At 45.6% G+C, this 17,177-nt stretch overlaps 5 protein-coding genes across 5 annotated transcripts, besides 9 other annotated features; all 5 read left to right on the top strand.

The window, feature by feature from the left end:
- Window positions 1-259: 259 nt before the first annotated feature.
- Window positions 260-305: a sequence feature (A-rich).
- Window positions 306-1,785: 1,480 nt separating this feature from the next.
- Window positions 1,786-3,189, top strand: Tb10.70.3680 (rRNA dimethyltransferase, putative; the record flags this gene model as incomplete). The annotated part of the gene is made up of 1 exon (XM_817525.1): window positions 1,786-3,189. One exon carries the CDS (start codon window positions 1,786-1,788, stop codon window positions 3,187-3,189), a length of 1,404 nt encoding a protein of 467 aa, XP_822618.1.
- A 343-nt stretch (window positions 3,190-3,532) lies between these two features.
- Window positions 3,533-3,600: a microsatellite.
- A 229-nt stretch (window positions 3,601-3,829) lies between these two features.
- Window positions 3,830-4,696, top strand: Tb10.70.3690 (hypothetical protein, conserved; the record flags this gene model as incomplete). Its single annotated transcript, XM_817524.1, has 1 exon — window positions 3,830-4,696. The coding sequence occupies one exon, from the start codon at window positions 3,830-3,832 to the stop codon at window positions 4,694-4,696; it is 867 nt and encodes a 288-aa protein (XP_822617.1).
- Window positions 4,697-5,516: 820 nt separating this feature from the next.
- Window positions 5,517-5,569: a microsatellite.
- A 73-nt stretch (window positions 5,570-5,642) lies between these two features.
- Window positions 5,643-5,699: a microsatellite.
- Window positions 5,700-6,737: 1,038 nt separating this feature from the next.
- Window positions 6,738-6,777: a sequence feature (AT_rich).
- On the top strand, window positions 6,776-8,242 carry Tb10.70.3700 (hypothetical protein, conserved; the record flags this gene model as incomplete). Its single annotated transcript, XM_817523.1, has 1 exon — window positions 6,776-8,242. The coding sequence occupies one exon, from the start codon at window positions 6,776-6,778 to the stop codon at window positions 8,240-8,242; it is 1,467 nt and encodes a 488-aa protein (XP_822616.1).
- Window positions 8,243-8,341: 99 nt separating this feature from the next.
- Window positions 8,342-8,375: a microsatellite.
- A 216-nt stretch (window positions 8,376-8,591) lies between these two features.
- Window positions 8,592-8,614: a sequence feature (AT_rich).
- Window positions 8,615-9,136: 522 nt separating this feature from the next.
- Tb10.70.3710 (aspartate aminotransferase) lies at window positions 9,137-10,348 on the top strand (the record flags this gene model as incomplete). Its single annotated transcript, XM_817522.1, has 1 exon — window positions 9,137-10,348. One exon carries the CDS (start codon window positions 9,137-9,139, stop codon window positions 10,346-10,348), a length of 1,212 nt encoding a protein of 403 aa, XP_822615.1.
- A 521-nt stretch (window positions 10,349-10,869) lies between these two features.
- Window positions 10,870-10,904: a sequence feature (AT_rich).
- A 411-nt stretch (window positions 10,905-11,315) lies between these two features.
- Window positions 11,316-11,338: a microsatellite.
- Window positions 11,339-13,146: 1,808 nt separating this feature from the next.
- Tb10.70.3720 (NADH-dependent fumarate reductase, putative) lies at window positions 13,147-16,845 on the top strand (the record flags this gene model as incomplete). Its single annotated transcript, XM_817521.1, has 1 exon — window positions 13,147-16,845. One exon carries the CDS (start codon window positions 13,147-13,149, stop codon window positions 16,843-16,845), a length of 3,699 nt encoding a protein of 1,232 aa, XP_822614.1.
- Window positions 16,846-17,177: the final 332 nt, after the last annotated feature.

Genomic DNA, 17,177 nt, shown 5'->3' with positions numbered 1-17,177 from the left:
CGTCTTGGTTGTTATTTTCCTTCTTCTGAAACCAATATTTACTCCCCAAAGAACGGGATTTGTACTTTTGTTCCACTTGGCAAGTGCCAGCGATTCGCTTTTCTGATGTTTTTTTTTGTCGTTTGGTTGTTTTCGTGTGATGGAGGAGAGGTGTCAGGATGGCGGTGGATGTGAAGACAGAAGAGCAAAACACAAAGTGGAAAGAAGAAGTAGCGAACATGTTGTCTTCCTACTTCCTTTTTGTTGTGCGCGGGGACTATTTACTCTTTTTTTTTCTTTTGATATTTTTTATCGTTTTTTTTTTTGCGGGGGAGGGGGTTACTTTTGCTCTCTTCATTGAGGGGATGACGCCTCAAGGGACCCTGATGAATGGTTGACATCGGAAGGAAGAAAAATACACATTTTTAAAGTGTTTGTGGCGTGTGTTGTGAGCATCGGGCATAGAGTGAATGTGAATGTGCATTCACTTATTCATTTTCTATTATCATTAATAATAATTTTTGATAAATGGGAAAGTTAAGATGGAGAATTCGACACGGACGTCAGGGGCAACATCAAAGTGAGTTTGTCTCCACTCCTCTTCTTCATTATTCTTATTATTAGTATCATTACCACTGATCATTTTTTCTTTTTTTTCCTTTTTTTGTCAATACTGACGCTCTCAAACCTTTTTGTTGTTCTCTCCGTCCATGCACATTCGAGGAATGGAAGGCACACCACTGCGACATACTACAGTTTGTGCGTGACTTAACATTTATCACAGCTGGCTCTTTTTTTTTTCTTTCCGCCTTACTTTTGCGAGTAGCTCTCTTTTCATTCCCTTTTTCTCCTTTTTACTATGAATACGCACATTTTTTTTTTCTATATTTTTCATTTGGTTGTTTACAGTAGCGCAATTATCTTTTTTTTTTCGGTTGTTTGTTTTGCGTTTTATTCCATATCTTCACCTTGTCTATTCCTCTTTTTGTGATCATGAATGTTTTGAAGTGAGCCAGTTGCTTTGATATACACAACTTCAGTTAGCAAAATAGCATTGTATTTTTCCACATCCATCTCTCTTTTGTCGTTGTTGTTGTCGCCAATATTGACGGTGTCGTTGTATGTTTATAAACATATATTTCTCCGTGTATGCGTCATTTATGTGAGTGCGGTAAAGTCGCTTCGGGTGCAGTAACTTGCAGTTTAGCCTTCAGACGCGTCATAACTTTTTCTTTTGTTGTTATTGAGATTGACTGACAAACTTTGAATAATGGCAACTGTAGAGATTTTTCAACAGTGTGCCTTCCACCGGCATCATATAATATCGATAAAAATAATATTTGCCGCTTTCTGTGATGTTTTGGTGTCGTGGTTTGGTAAGAGCATGGGAAACGAGATATGCGTATGTGTGTTATATTGAAGGGTTATAAGAAAGGGGGGAAATCTGGGGGCTCTTCTGCTTAAGCGGTAAAATTTCAGGAAGTTGTGTCAGTGGGTTAGGGGGTCCTGCCTACTTGCACCATGACATTTCCTAATTACGTTTGTGCTCGGTTGCCACCCGCTCGTACTTCCCTTGTATTTATGTTTGCGCGCATGACTGCGCCTCCTTTGAGTCGCGCCCCGACATCGGTGGCAGTTTTCTTTTTTAAAAAAAAACTCATTTGGCGTATATATTTCCCTTATTTTCTTCTGTCATTTCTTGTTTCGGTGCTCTCTTGTGTTCTTCACACCTGTTCCCATAGTGCTGTGGGCGAGGGAATTTGTTAGTTTTCATCGGTTTTATTTTTTGCATTCACTCTATCGCTTATGTCCCGTCGATTCCTCAACCGGTCGCAAGTGACTTCTGCGTCTGCTGCTTTATTATACTCCAGGAGAGGCGTCAGTAAACCAAGTACGGATGCCGCAGCATCACCTCTTCCGCCGCTGCGCTGCCCCGGAGGGCCACGCGTAAAGGCGGAGGGCCTTAAACAACTTTTCAAAGTACCGCACGCCGGTTACCTTGCCAAGTATGGCCAGCGCTTCATTTTGAACCTGAAGCTTACACACCAGGTAGCAGCGCTGCTTAGTCGCACAACGCTACGCACGCCGGACAAGTTGTTGCTGGAACTGGGCCCTGGTGCAGGGGCTTTGACTCGTAGCCTGTTAACTCGGCCGTGTGTTGGTGTGTTGGGTATTGAACAAGATGAACGATTTAACGGTCATCTCGAGCAGATACGGCAATACACAAATGGCAAGTTCCAGTGGACGAATGGTGATGTGCTTCGTATTAATGAATTGGAAATAGTGGAATCGCTTTATGCAGGATTTGCGCAGCAGCACCGTCGGAAGCCAGCGGCAGATGCACGTGAGCGTGCGAGTAGCGACGGGAATAAAAGCGATGGTGGGGAAGCATGCAGTAGCGGTACTAAGGACAGTGGCTGCTGCACGGGCGATTTTTACTGCGAGGATGCTCCACTGCGGAACGTACAACGGGAGAAGATTCTTCGAAAGCGATTCGGAAAATATGCAGCTTTTAACCACGACACGGCTAGTGGACAAAACAGCGGTTCTGCGGCGCCGAGTTCAGATGTTTCTGGTTGTGCATTCTCTTCTGAGTCGGTTGCATTTGAGGTATCCGACAGATGGTGGTCAGACGGCGATGCAAAACTTGAAGTGATAGCAAATCTCCCTTTTAACATCATAACTGAACTTCTGATGCGTTATGCTGTCGACTGCTCGCGTAAACAAAACCTTTTTGTTTTCGGTCGCGTTCCGTTACATGTTTTCACGCAGCAGGAGGTTGCGGAGTGTATCATCGCCCCAGCGGGTTCCATTCACTTTTCTCGCCTCTCCGTATTGTGTCAGTGCTTTTTCCACACACAACTACTGCGGACATTTCGAGAAATGACGTATTATCCAAAAACTGCGGTTCTTGGTGCACTAATTACCCTTCAACCTCGTGCTGTGCCATTATTACCGGGGCTCGATGCGGCAACACTCATACACTTCACGGACTTGTTGATGCGCCCTGGGCAGCGAGGCATGACAGTTTATAAAGCATTGCAGCAACACGTGCCTCCTGAAGTTGCCCAGTATATGTTGCAGGAGTTGCGTACAGATGGCGCCTTGACTGTGCTTGATTTAACTACGGAGGAGGTGTGTAAGTTGGCAACCTTATGGCATCGGTTTCTTGAGGCGTCCTCCCAACAAGCGCATGGCTCAGGGACCTAAATGCTGAATCATATGGTGAATCGGCTATATCGTGTAAGTGTGTCATTCTGTATATTAAACTTAAATAAACAATATTATCCCCTTTGTTTTTTTAAAAAAAACTTGCCTCATTGCTGTTCTGTGTAAACGATTTTCTCCGTTTCGTTTGTTACTGCGCAAGGTTGGGTTCCCTTAATATTTCCCCCTTCCTTATTTGATTAGGTGTTTGTGCGCTCGTGTGCTGTTAACGGGTGCCGAGCGCGCGAAGTAACCGTCTAAGATCAGTACGGTTCCTCTACTGCAGCGAAGAAATTCAAGCAACATACGTAGGGGCGCAGGGAGGTAACTATCAACCACAAGGGGAATATATATATATATATATATATATATATATATATTCATAATATAGGAGAATATATATTTATATATATAATACAGGAGAATAAACGTAGGAGACTCATCTAAAAAAGGTACATACATTTGCATTTACATATATAGTAGGGGGACGTGCATAAGTATTATCTTGCTTGTTTTTATTTCTCGCATTACATTTAGACAGCGGGCATTGGGTGCGCCAAGTTGGGTGGAATAGCGGACAAAAGCACGTGCCTTTCCTTAAAGTTGCGGAGACGAAAGTTATTGGATCCAAGGTGGTACCACAATGGGAGGCAATAAAGTCTCCGTGGGTCCACGCGTCTCGGAAGCGCTACGGATGATGGAAAAACAAGTGAAGGCGGACCGTGAACTGGTTTTAGACTCCTGGTGGAAGGAACGGAAGCGCCGCCTCAGGGATGCGGTTGCTCACCTCGCGGAACACGCTGCTCAGGGGCGACAATCTTATCAGGCAGCGGCATCAAGAGCCGGGTCTCAACTGAATTCTCCCCAGCCTGCTTCAAATTTACACGGTAATGTGCAATTTCCACGTGGCTCCGATGCTCCTACGTCAGGTGACGACGGTGCCGAAGCTGTAAGTGGGCGGAGATCATCTTTCCCCACCGTTGCAACGGGAACCACTGTTACCACCTCGTCTTCATCGTTGACATCGCCTTCACTACGCAGTTGTGGTAAGCGGAGGCTTTCCGGTGTGGAAACCACCAGTTGTCGATGCAACTGGGTGCCACCAAGGTTGGTATATAGTTGTGTCAATACAACATCACAATTGGGAGGAAGCTTTGTTGACGTGGAAACAATGAAAATGAACCTCGCTGAGGAAATCCGGCGACTCTACGAGGATTTTCCACAGAAACATAATTCACAACCAGAACTAGTAGAGAAGCAGCAACGAAAGTGGCGTACTCTTAAAACACCCACTTTCCATGCCGCCATTCAACCGCAAACAAAAGCAGTTGGGGAACAAAAGACAACCCCGACAAAAGCTGCGGTAGCGGTAGCAAAGTTTGTGCCCACGTCCCGCTCATGCGCACCGAATGTTGATCAACGGTTTGAGGACCATATGACAACAGAGCAGGTGATTCGTGAGCTCCGCCGCCTGTACGGCGTAAGCGACGACGAATCCTCTTTTATGTAAAACGCTATTTAAAACGCCTTTGTTTTCTATTTACAGCTCCATTTTTTTTTTTTTGCTACTACTCTTTTTCACGTGTTCATGCCTATGTGGCTGTATTATTGTTTATGTCGCTGTCGTCGTCGTTGCTGCCGTGTTCGTTGTTTATATTCCTTGCTTACGAGGTGCGCCACAGCTACATGACAAGGATCGGAACGGAAACGCTCAGTTCGATACGGCGCCGCTTAGAAAAATGGATTAATCGCGTATCATGTAGCTGAATTTTTACTTCCATCCCTTTTGTTTCCTATTAAATTCTGATCCCCTCTTTTTTTAATTATCATAATCATCTTATCACATATTTTCCTTTTCCTTCCCATGTGTGCCTCTTTTGTGGCACCATATGAACTTACAACACATTTTGTCGCGAGTGCTGTTGCTGTTTTGTGTGTGTGTGTTTTTTTTTTTGCTTCCATTTACCCCGTCTTGTTTTTTTGTTTAATTATATTACCTCCCTTCTTTCTTTTTCTGTATTCACATATTAGTTTGAATTCTTCATGTGTTTCTTTTTTGTTGTTTGCTCTCTTTTGTTTTTTGTACAACCTTTTCTCTCCCTTTAGCTAACCATATATAAAACAAAAACGAAGAAACACACCCGGAGTGCTGAGAGAAAGGGAGAGTCAAAGTAATGCGAAAAGGACTAATCTGTTCGTTTGCTTTTTTTTCTTTTTACTTTCTGAAGAATCCAAAAAGGGGATTTTTTTTTTCTCGTCTTGTATGTGCCCAATTTTGGCCCCTCACGCTGTTGTTTTCCTTCAGTTTTTTTTCTCAATCAATATAACCTTATACGTATTTGTGCATATATATATATATACCTGTGTATTTATTCATATATGTTTGCGTCTTGCGCCCGCTCTCCTCCTCTCATTCTGCACTGGCAGCGTCCCAGTGATTTGTAGCTCCTCTACACATTATTATTATTAATATTATTGATATTACCATTATTACTATTATTACTATTGTTATTGATGATATTACTGATATTGCTGATGTTGTTATTACTGCGTTACCTCGTGTGGCGCAATCGCTGAGATGACGATGAGGGAGAAGAAAGATAAAGCGAATGAAATGTAGGGAGGCGAGATGATGAGTGAAGGGGACATATATAAGTGTGGCTGCTGTTCTGTTGACTGCGTTTTTTTTTTTTGAGTCTGTTCATCTTGTTTCGTCTTTGGATCTTGTCGCTTCTCTGAGCACTTTTGTGTCCTTTTTTTCTTTAAATTTTTCTTTTGTAGCCGTTTCTCTTCATCCATATTTTCTTTTTCCCTCCCCTGTAGTTCAAACTTATGCGTTGCGGGAATGAAGAGAAATGGTTACACGAAACAAGTTGATTTATTGGTTCATTACTCCACTTACTTACTCATTTGGTTGCGAATATATAAAGAAATATACAGATATATGGATAAGGGTGTTTTTTTTTGAATGAAGAAAACGAAAAGTAGCAGAGGAAAAAAAAGAAAGTGCCGATGGAAGTAAAAGAGAAAAGAGAAATATCAAAATGGTGCGGCAAGAGTGATATATAAAAATATTTAACTGTTATCTCTATCTGTTCCAATGCCACATTGTTTTTTTTCTCATCTGCTCCTTTACCTTCAGGGTATTTTGATTATTTGATGCTGTTGTTGTAGTTGTTTTTTTTGTTGCATGTTTACCGTAGAGTCGGTTGTATGGGTGGGTTGTTTACTATTTCACTTTGTCTTTATGTATGTTGTTTGTGTCACTTCTTTAAGGCACAAATTCAAAATTTCTGCATCACTTCAACTTTCTTGTTCCTCATTTGCATCTTCTGTGCTTTGAAGCGAAAGCGGAAAGGGAAAGTGTAGGCTCTCTTATTAAAAGAAATTGTAGGCGCGATAAGCGAAGGGAAGTAAGAAGAAAGGGAAAAGGTCGTGCAAAACACGAGCGGAAGGGACAAGCCGTCATCGATTTTACTATTATTTTTTTTTCTTGGTTTTCTTTTACCTTCTCCATTTTCTATCCAAGCATTTGCTGGAGCAGGTGTGGGTTTTTTTTTAAGAAAAAAATAATAATAATAAGAAAAAAATGAATGAAGATGATATTCTCTTTGCTCAACCACAGGTATCGTCCTCACGGAGTGGTGAAGGATATTTAATGGATGTGACAACCACTGCAATAACTTCAGAACCATCGAAGTCTGAGGCTAGCAAATGGCAAGGATCACCACTGGATAGTGTTTCTGCTGAAAGTAAGGCCGCTGACGTTAAGGGGGAAACTTCCGATCCAGTGCAACTGTGGGGTGACACTCAACAAAGTAAGAATGAAAATGGAGATTGGGATGATGGTGATGATTTTGGTGATTTTGTGGAAAGTGCACCTTGCGTTTCAGAGGCCTCCGCCCGTCCATCAGCGGCGGTTGGGGCCCATAGTGAAAAGGTGGACGAATGGGGAGAAGCCGTCGAGGCAGCAACCGCGTCGAATGTGGCGGTTCAAGGTATTGAGAAAGAAGAACCCAAAAACGAAGCAACTTCCAAGAATGTTGGAATAACGGGCTCGGCGGTTGCTTGGGGACGGTGCGATACCACTAGTGGAGGTATATCGCACAAAGACCCCCTTTCAATCACGTTCAATGGTACGTCAAGTGGTAATACCTTCGGTGCGCAAACCTTTACAAGCAACAACACTTATGGGAGCGCCAACAACAACAGTCCTGGCGTTGACGATGATGAGTGGATGGATTTTCAAGAAAATGGTCCTACCACCGTGCAACCTAGTAAACCACTGTCTGCTACGTCAACTAGTGCTTCTTTCCCAATGGACTGTGGGTTGGCCGGATCACTTTCTCTTCTTAGTGGGGGAGGAAATTTTGAATTTGAGCAAGATTTTGATACAGCGTTGTTAGCGAAACAACTTTTCAGCTTTACGGGATGCACGGTGGACACTTCTGCAGGCGCAAACAGGAAGATGGATTACCACACGAACACATGGGCACTAGAGGGTACAAGTAACCAGCGGGAAAGCTATTCAGCTGGTGATATTGTTACAGCGATGATGGAAGCATTCTTCTTCAGGCGGCGAAAAATTGACAAAAATGTTGCAGGCACCTTTCAGGGTGTGGGAACGTTGTTCGTTTCCCACATCAGTGAAATGGCAGCCCGTAAACTGCGTAACTCAACACAGTCTCTCCAAAATATGAATCTTGGGGCCACAATGGGAGGAAAAATGGAAGAAAGGTGGGATGTGATTGGGGACGTTGACCCCGTAACTGCGGTTCGTATTGCTGAGCTTCACACCATTCGGTTCTTTAGCAACACAGATTCCTTTCTGCTACAGCCAATGGAAGCACAAACGTGGCAGGTGGCGAAAGGGCCGATACCCATCTGTGATGTCATTGCGAAAGTGAAGGCACTAAACGCCGAACGACAGAAGCAACAGCAGTACCAGTCTGTGACTGATGTAACAGCGGACCTGTGGACTGTGCACCCGCTTTTACCCACGCCACATATTGGTGGCAGTGTCTCACCTGCACCGTCTTTGCAGCTTCCGTTCTGACAGGTTTATTTGGCGTTTCAGGATATTGGGTAGGCGGGCATGTGTTTGCACGTGTATTTTTCCAATTTGCTTTGTGACATATTTGCTTCCCTCCGATAAACAGACACACACACACACACACACACACACACACTTTTTTCTCACTTTTTTTTTGTTTTCATTGTTCCGAGAGACTCACCCTTATGATTTGTTACTAAATTGCTTGTACCTAACTGCCAGTGCAGCCGTTTTTGGTGGAGGGGGAGAGCTTTGCGCTTTTTTTGTTGGATGACTTTTGCGTTTGGTTCACTTCGTTCTGTTGAATTTAGGGGCATTCAGCCCGGTAATTTCGTCGCTGAAGGTGTTCCAGTTATAAATAAATATAATATATATCCGCTTACTTCAACGGTGGCTGCTGTTCGATTGTTATTATCATGGGTTTGCATACGTACAGATATATATATGACTGTATGGATATGCGTGGGTACTTGCGTTTATATTTACGTCCAATGGTGCGTTTATGTCAGGTTGTGAAGGTGTGGAAGGGGTGTAAAAGGGAAGGAGATGGGAGATGTGTAGGTCCCGAAGAATAACAAAGGGAACTCTACGAATGCCTTCAAACATGGCAGACGCACCGGGAAGGCATTGGCGAGTTTATTTAATTTTTTGACTTGCGTCACCAGGTACGGTCTGCAACTGTCTCTCTCCTCCCCTCTTACGTTCGTTTTTTTATCTGTTAAATGGTGCTGTTAAAGAAGTGCCAACAACAACGAAGGAAGTGAACGAGAACCGTGATTTTGTTTTTAAAGATTTATACAAACGTAAATATAACCGATTATACTCAACAAAATACGGTAAAGGAGAAAGAACTTATAATAAAAGGAAGTAACAGTAACAGTGCTCAAGAAATCTGCAATGTCCAGGCCCTTTAAGGACTTAGCACCCGTTCCATTGGACCCCGTCTTTGGTCTAGCGAGGGCTGCAAAGGCCGCCCCAGAACCGAAGGCGGATCTCGTTATTGGTGCCTACCGCGACCAAAACGGGTTGCCGTATCCATTAAAAGTAGTGCGGAAGGCTGAGCGGCGCATTGTGGACATGGGCCTTGATAAAGAGTACCCACCCATGACTGGTCTTCTTAACTTTGTTGAAGAAGCTGTAAAACTCGCCTACGGCAATACGGTGCCATTGGAGCGTATCGCCGCCTCGCAGGGTCTCAGCGGCACCGGCTCGCTTAGCCTTGGAGCCACGCTCCTCAGGCAGGTGGTACCTGAAGATACCCCCGTGTATGTTTCAAATCCCACATGGTCAAACCACGTATCAATATTCGGAATTGTGGGTCACAAAAATATCCGTGAATACCGTTACTACAGTCCCAGCACCCATGAGCTGGACTTCGTTGGCCTCATTGAAGATCTGAACGTGGCCCCTCAGGGGAGTATTATTGTGCTGCACGCATGTGCCCATAACCCCACTGGTGTGGATCCAAGCAAAGATCAGTGGGCAACCATCGCCGATGTATTTGTTGAACGTAAATTGATTCCCTTCTTCGACTCCGCCTACCAGGGTTTTGCATCCGGCAGTCTCGACGAGGACGCCTACGCCATCCGCCACTTTGCAAAGAGAGGGATGGAAATGCTACTTGCACAGTCCTTTTCCAAGAACATGGGTTTGTATGCCGAACGTGTTGGTGTGATTTCTGCTGTCGTTTCGGATGCTTCAAGGAAGGAGGCCGTGCGGAGCCGCCTTGAGGTGATCGCCCGTTCCTATTACTCAACCCCACCTGTACATGGCGCTCGCATCGCTCACCTCGTGATGAGTGACAAAGAACTCCGCGCAGAATGGGAGCAGGAACTCAAGGAGATGGTGAACCGCGTCCGAAGCATGCGTCAAGGTGTTTATGAAGGGCTGATGAAACTCGGTACTCCCGGCACTTGGGAGCACATCATCAACCAGAAGGGTATGTTCTCTTATATGGGACTTTCAAGGCCTCAGTGCGAAAGGTTGTGCGAGAAGCGCGTTTTTGTGCTGCCTGTCGGCCGCGCCAACCTCGCAGCGTTAACGCCCTCAACAATGGATTTTCTGGTCAAGTCGATTGACGATGTTGTCCGACACGTGCGTAACAAGTAGAGGGGTGTGTCAAGTCGGATGGGTGATTGGGTTATGCCACTACTGTGGTTTTTATTATACTGTGTTTGTGTACATCGGCCCTTTTCCGGGTAATCAGATAGACCGTGCCTCAGTGCGTAAGCATCGCTCCATGGCAAAATGTATGGCATGGGGGGATCATATACGGTTAGGGTTTGTAATCAATTCAAGGTATGTAGTTGTTGTTTATCATTTCCTTTTTGATTCGCATGTTCCTTCTGTTCTGCTAAACAGTTGATGGAAGATATGGTGCATGCGTAAACTCACGGGAAATAAACAAAGCGGGGTGGGAAGGGGGTAAACTTCAAAAAAAAAAAGGGGGTGGCCAAGGGGAAACCTTTTCTATTTTGTGGCATTGCTGGTGTTGCCGCTGTTTTGGTTTCTTTAAGCTAAACCTTCCTTTGCTTTCTTACTTAGTTATATGGGAGGAGGTGGTGTAAGGAAGAAACCAGATCTCTCTTGTCCTCTCCTCTTCCCTTTTTTGCTTTTATTACTCCCTATTCATTTTTTTATATTTTATCTTTTATCTTTTTTTTTTCGGCATGCAGCTAATGTCTTGCAGTATTTTTGTGTATTGACGGCCGAAGGCAAAGGCAGGCGGTGAGGATGGTAAAGAAGACAAACAAAAGCAGTGGAGTAAATAACAATATGTATAATATATTCCCTTGTTTCTTTCACCTTTTGTGTGCAGTTCCTTTTCGTTATGATTAGGCACCTTCACATCGCATTTTTTTATTTTGTGCGAATATTCCCTCTGTTTCGTATGCGCAAATTTTTATATATGAAAATATTGTTGTTTTGTTTTGTTTTGTAACGGTACCTCCCTTCTCGTCGGTTCGGTTGCTGGGCAGCACTAACAGCGGCGTGTCAAAGACACCCCGCGAGCTAAAGGAAAAAAGAAAATAAACAAGTAATGAAGAGGGTAAAAAATCAAAATCAAAATCAAAGTATAATAATAACAATAATAATAATGTTAAACTTTGTAAGATATGTGGTGTAGCAAAGTGGGAATAAATGATAAAACACTAAAAAGAACAACGACAATAACAACAATAAAAGAAAAAGTAACAAACACGTTGAAAACGAGTTGCACGGCCTTTATGTATCTCGGGATCCATGTGAACTCTTTTGAAGTAATACAAAAGTGAGAAGAGCAATAAATGGTGAGAATGGGGGAGGGTACTTTGAAAAATAGAATTAAAAAGGAGTATTTCTCCACCACTATTGTTGATGATTCTAAGAAGCGATTTACTTCTATTGTTTGTATACCTTTGTTTTCCTTTTTTTTCTAGAGGAGGAAGGGGGAGAAGGGATTCTGGGAATGACATCAAAAAAGGAGAAAGGGGATCCACAAGATGTATGTCTTTGTCGTTTCCTTTTCATAATTATTTTGTAACAACCAGTTAAGTCGTCGACGAACTGGTGAAACAGATACACAGTGGAAACAAAAGGGAGGTATACAAAGTTGCATGTTGTATCAGTGGAACCCCGTGGATGTACAACTGTTGTGTTTTATATGGGTTGGGAAGAATGGGGGTGGGGTGGGGGCAGGGGGACTAAAAACAGGGCGAGGGGAGACGGCATTTTTTGAATAAACGAAGTTTTATTGAAGGAAAATCGGATTGGCACTTTGGGGTAAAGGGGCGGGAGGGGGTTGAAAGGGAAACGGTATTTTTGAATAGCTGACAAGATTGAAATGCATCAGGTAAATGAAGTAGATGAAAAATCAGCAGAATGAAAATCTTTTCCTTCTCATTTCAAACATACGCATATGTATTCTATTCGAAATGAGGAAGGCCTGAGGAAAGGTAGGAAATATGAGGGTAGGATATACCTCGTAGCATGTTCTGTATTTTTCGTGTCATTCGGTGATTTTTTGTGCTGATGGACCCAGCACGAAGGCACTTTCCGCTGCCAGCATGGTTGAGCCAATGCATCACTACGCAACATGATTTCTGCCATCACCACTTCCGTAGGTCCTTCCTAATCATTCTTATCATGCTAAGACACATAAATAAATATAAATATATGTGTGCGTGCATGTGTATCTGTATCTGGAGTGTCGACCATTGGATGAATGAAAAAGGGTTTAGTGCGTTAAGTACTTTAGCTACAGCCCCCTGCGTGCGTATTGGTAAGATGGATTTGGCGATGATTTGCCATATTTGTCTCCTTTCATCAAACCGATTTGGTGATAGCAAGCAATGCCGGAGTGGGAAACTGTAACAGAGAAAAGATAGCAAAAACAGCCGGGAAATGTGTAGCAAAGGGGGTAACGGTTACTCTTCCAACACGAACGAGCTGTGTGGGCGTTTTGCTCTGGTACTTTAAGCCACAGACTTTGTTAATGCTGTGTGATGGGGGGAGCGAGTAACCTCTCGACTACTATGCATCATTTCAATCACGCAATTGTGGTCCCATTTTTTCCCGTTCCGCTGAGATCTTCATAACATAAAGATCCTCATATTGTATTTGGTGGATTCCATACTGTAATTTTCTGCGCATTTTTATCCGTTATTTTTTTTTTTTTGTGTCGTCCTTCTTTGGACGTTGTTGGCAGCGTAAGCCAGTGATATGCATCCTCTTTTTTTGTCGTTCTCTGTTGACTCAACATGATAGAATCCAGTATTCGGTGGGGATTATCAAATTAAGTGTCATTACAAACCAGCAGCTGAGCGAGGGGCTTCATAAGGAACTAGGAAAGAGTCAAAATAAACTTTAAAGGAAGGGAAAGGCTAAAGATCCGATTTCAAGGGAAAAAAGTGGAGTTCTTCGACATAATGCTCTCAACGAAGCAACTTCTCCTTCGAGCCACATCTGCATTAGTGGCGGGAAGCTCTGGAGTTGCGCGAGACAGCCCTTCGCTTGTCGGCGACCCTTGCGACTCGGTTTCACCAATGCGGGTCGTATGGGGGCGCTTCTTCAAATCCCTAGCGCCACCCGCTCCCTCGGTTGTTTCATGTCAAAAGCGTTTTACGTCCCATGGCGCCGATGGTATTTCCTCGGCTTCGATTGTTGTCACTGACCCGGAGGCGGCAGCAAAGAAGCGTGACCGCATGGCGCGCGAGTTGCTCTCAAGTAATAGTGGTCTTTGTCAAGAAGATGAACCCACTATCATTAACTTAAAGGGGTTGGAGCACACGATTCCGTACAGGCTCGCCGTGGTTCTTTGTAACTCGCGCTCTACAGGTGAATTCGAAGCAAAGGCAGCTGAGATTTTGCGAAAGGCATTTCACATGGTGGACTACTCCCTCAATTGTTTCAATCCTGAAAGCGAGTTGTCGCGTGTCAACTCTCTGCCGGTGGGTGAGAAGCATCAAATGTCGGAGGATCTCCGGCACGTGATGGAGTGCACCATCAGTGTACATCACTCCAGCGGAATGGGCTTCGACCCGGCGGCAGGTCCAATTATCAGCCGACTTCGGGGGGCAATGAGGGACCACAACGACATGTCCGACATTTCCGTAACGGAAGCCGAGGTAGAGCTCTTCTCCTTAGCGCAAAGTTTTGACGTGGACCTCGAGGAGGGAACAATAGCTCGCAAGCACTCTGAAGCGAGGCTTGATCTTGGTGGTGTGAACAAAGGCTACACAGTTGATTATGTAGTGGATCATCTTCGTGCGGCCGGTATGCCAAACGTGCTCTTTGAGTGGGGCGGGGATATTCGAGCGTCGGGTAGGAACATCAAAGGAAACCTATGGGCAGTTGCTATCAAACGACCGCCATCTGTGGAGGAGGTGATTCGGCGCGCCAAAGGGAAAATGTTAAAAATGGGGGAGGAGGAGCAGGAAGAGAAGGACGATGATTCTCCATCCCTGCTTCATGTGGTGGAGCTTGATGATGAAGCCCTTTGCACCAGTGGTGACTACGAAAACGTTTTGTATCATCCAAAGCATGGAGTGGCGGGGAGCATTTTTGACTGGCAGCGAAGGGGGCTACTATCTCCTGAGGAAGGGGCACTCGCTCAAGTGTCTGTGAAATGTTATAGCGCAATGTACGCTGATGCTCTGGCAACAGTGTGCCTTGTGAAGCGTGATGCTGTGAGGATTCGCTACTTATTAGAGGGCTGGCGTTACGTTCGAAGTCGTGTGACGAATTACTTCGCCTATACCCGTCAGGGCGAGCGGTTAGCACATATGCACGAGATAGCGCAAGAAACACGGGAGCTACGTGAAATACGGATTGCCGGGAGTTTGCCCTCCAGAATTGTTATTGTGGGTGGAGGTCTAGCGGGCCTTTCAGCGGCCATCGAAGCCGCAAGTTGTGGTGCACAAGTCATACTCATGGAAAAGGAAGGAAGAATCGGGGGGAACAGCGCAAAGGCTACATCAGGTATTAATGGGTGGGGGACGCGTACGCAGGCAAAGTCAGATATTCTCGACGGTGGAAAGTATTTTGAGCGTGACACTTTTCTCTCTGGCGTTGGCGGTACTACCGATCCTGCCCTCGTCAAAGTGCTCTCAGTTAAGAGTGGGGACGCAATTGGTTGGCTTACTTCTCTTGGTGTGCCACTCAGTGTCCTCTCGCAACTTGGTGGCCACAGTTTCAAGCGAACCCACCGTGCCCCGGACAAAACGGACGGGACACCCCTACCAATTGGTCATACGATCATGAGAACCCTCGAGGATCACATCCGTAACAACCTCTCTGAGCGAGTAACGATTATGACACATGTGTCCGTGACCGAGTTATTGCACGAAACCGATACAACACCTGATGGCGCCTCCGAAGTGCGTGTTACGGGTGTAAGATACAGGGACCTCTCCGATGTGGATGGCCAGCCATCAAAATTGCTTGCGGATGCCGTCGTTCTTGCAACTGGTGGTTTCTCCAATGACCGTGAAGAAAATTCACTGCTCTGCAAGTATGCGCCTCACCTGGCCAGTTTTCCAACGACAAATGGCCCCTGGGCGACCGGTGACGGGGTTAAACTCGCAACATCGGTTGGTGCAAAGCTTGTGGATATGGATAAGGTTCAGCTACACCCCACAGGGCTTATCGATCCAAAGGATCCCGCGAACACAACGAAGATTCTCGGCCCGGAGGCACTCCGAGGTTCGGGTGGGATATTACTCAACAAGCAAGGAAAGCGCTTCGTGAATGAACTTGACCTCCGCTCTGTTGTATCCAAGGCAATTAATACGCAGGGTAATGAATACCCTGGATCCGGTGGATGTTACTTTGCGTACTGCGTGCTCAACGAAGATGCAACAAACCTCTTCGGTGGCGGTGCACTGGGGTTCTACGGAAAGAAGCTTGGTTTGTTCCAGCGTGCTGAGACTGTGGAAGAGTTGGCCAAACTGATTGGCTGTGACGAAGGTGAATTACGGGATACGCTTGAAAAGTATGAAACTTGCAGCAAGGCCAAAGTTGCGTGCCCTGTGACGGGGAAGGTAGTATTCCCTTGTGTGGTGGGTACAAGGGGGCCGTACAATGTTGCTTTTGTCACGCCTTCCATTCATTACACAATGGGTGGCTGCCTCATTTCACCGGCTGCTGAAGTTCTTCAGGAGTACAAAGGTTTAAATATTCTGGAAAACCATAGACCGATTCGATGCTTGTTTGGTGCCGGTGAAGTGACGGGTGGTGTGCACGGTGGTAACCGCCTTGGTGGTAATTCGCTCTTGGAATGTGTGGTATTCGGGAAAATTGCGGGTGACCGTGCCGCAACAATACTTCAAAAACGTGAGATAGCCCTCTCCAAGACGAGTTGGACTTCCGTTGTTGTACGTGAGTCCCGCTCCGGCGAACAGTTCGGGACCGGCTCTCGTGTTCTTCGTTTTAACCTACCTGGGGCGCTGCAGCGCACAGGTCTCAATCTGGGCGAATTTGTGGCCATCCGTGGCGAGTGGGACGGCCAACAACTTGTTGGTTACTTCAGTCCAATTACACTACCAGAGGACCTTGGCACTATCTCCCTTCTGGTTCGTGCCGACAAGGGCACATTGAAGGAATGGATCTGCGCCTTGCGACCGGGCGACTCCGTCGAAATCAAAGCATGTGGAGGTCTTCGTATTGATCAAGACCCAGTAAAGAAGTGTCTGCTGTTTCGTAACCGGCCTATTACGCGGTTTGCTCTTGTCGCGGCAGGGACTGGTGTCGCGCCCATGTTGCAGGTTATTCGTGCGGCACTCAAGAAGCCTTACGTGGACACGTTGGAAAGCATCCGTCTTATATACGCCGCAGAAGAGTACGACACATTGACGTATCGCTCAATTTTGCAGCGGTTTGCGGAAGAGTTCCCCGACAAGTTCGTCTGCAACTTCGTTCTTAACAACCCACCCGAAGGGTGGACAGGTGGAGTGGGGTTTGTCAACAAGAAATCCCTGCAGAAGGTGCTGCAACCGCCATCGAGTGAGCCGCTGATTGTTGTGTGTGGACCGCCCGTGATGCAGCGCGACGTGAAGAATGAGTTACTGAGCATGGGTTATGACAAAGAGCTCGTTCATACGGTTGACGGCGAGTCGGGAACGCTGTGATGGCGCCTTCCGATGTGTTCAGTGAACGTAGAATGGGCTAGAGAGTGCGATCCGGCTGATTAACCCGTAGGCTACACTGCCGTTACAAAAACAACGGGATATCACAAAAGAAAGGGGAGTGTAACGTGTTCCCGCTCCGTTGTAAATGAGTGGTGCATACGTGTCGAGGGTGAACGAGGACAGCGCGAACCGTGTTGAGTTTCCATGGGTATGGCACAGTGGCATTGAAACAGGCAAGTGGTTTATGTTCGGCCCAGTTGTCCACACTTCTACTGGTCCACTTCCCTCTCTGCTTCTCCTCCTCACCACTGGCGGCTCGCCGGGATTTTCAC

The sequence above is a fragment of the Trypanosoma brucei genome, chromosome 10 (genome assembly GCF_000002445.2).
Source record: "Trypanosoma brucei brucei TREU927 chromosome 10, whole genome shotgun sequence".
NCBI lineage: Eukaryota > Euglenozoa > Kinetoplastea > Trypanosomatida > Trypanosomatidae > Trypanosoma > Trypanosoma brucei.
Note: the sequence above shows the minus strand (reverse complement) of the source record. Positions and strands in the feature narration are given on the sequence as shown.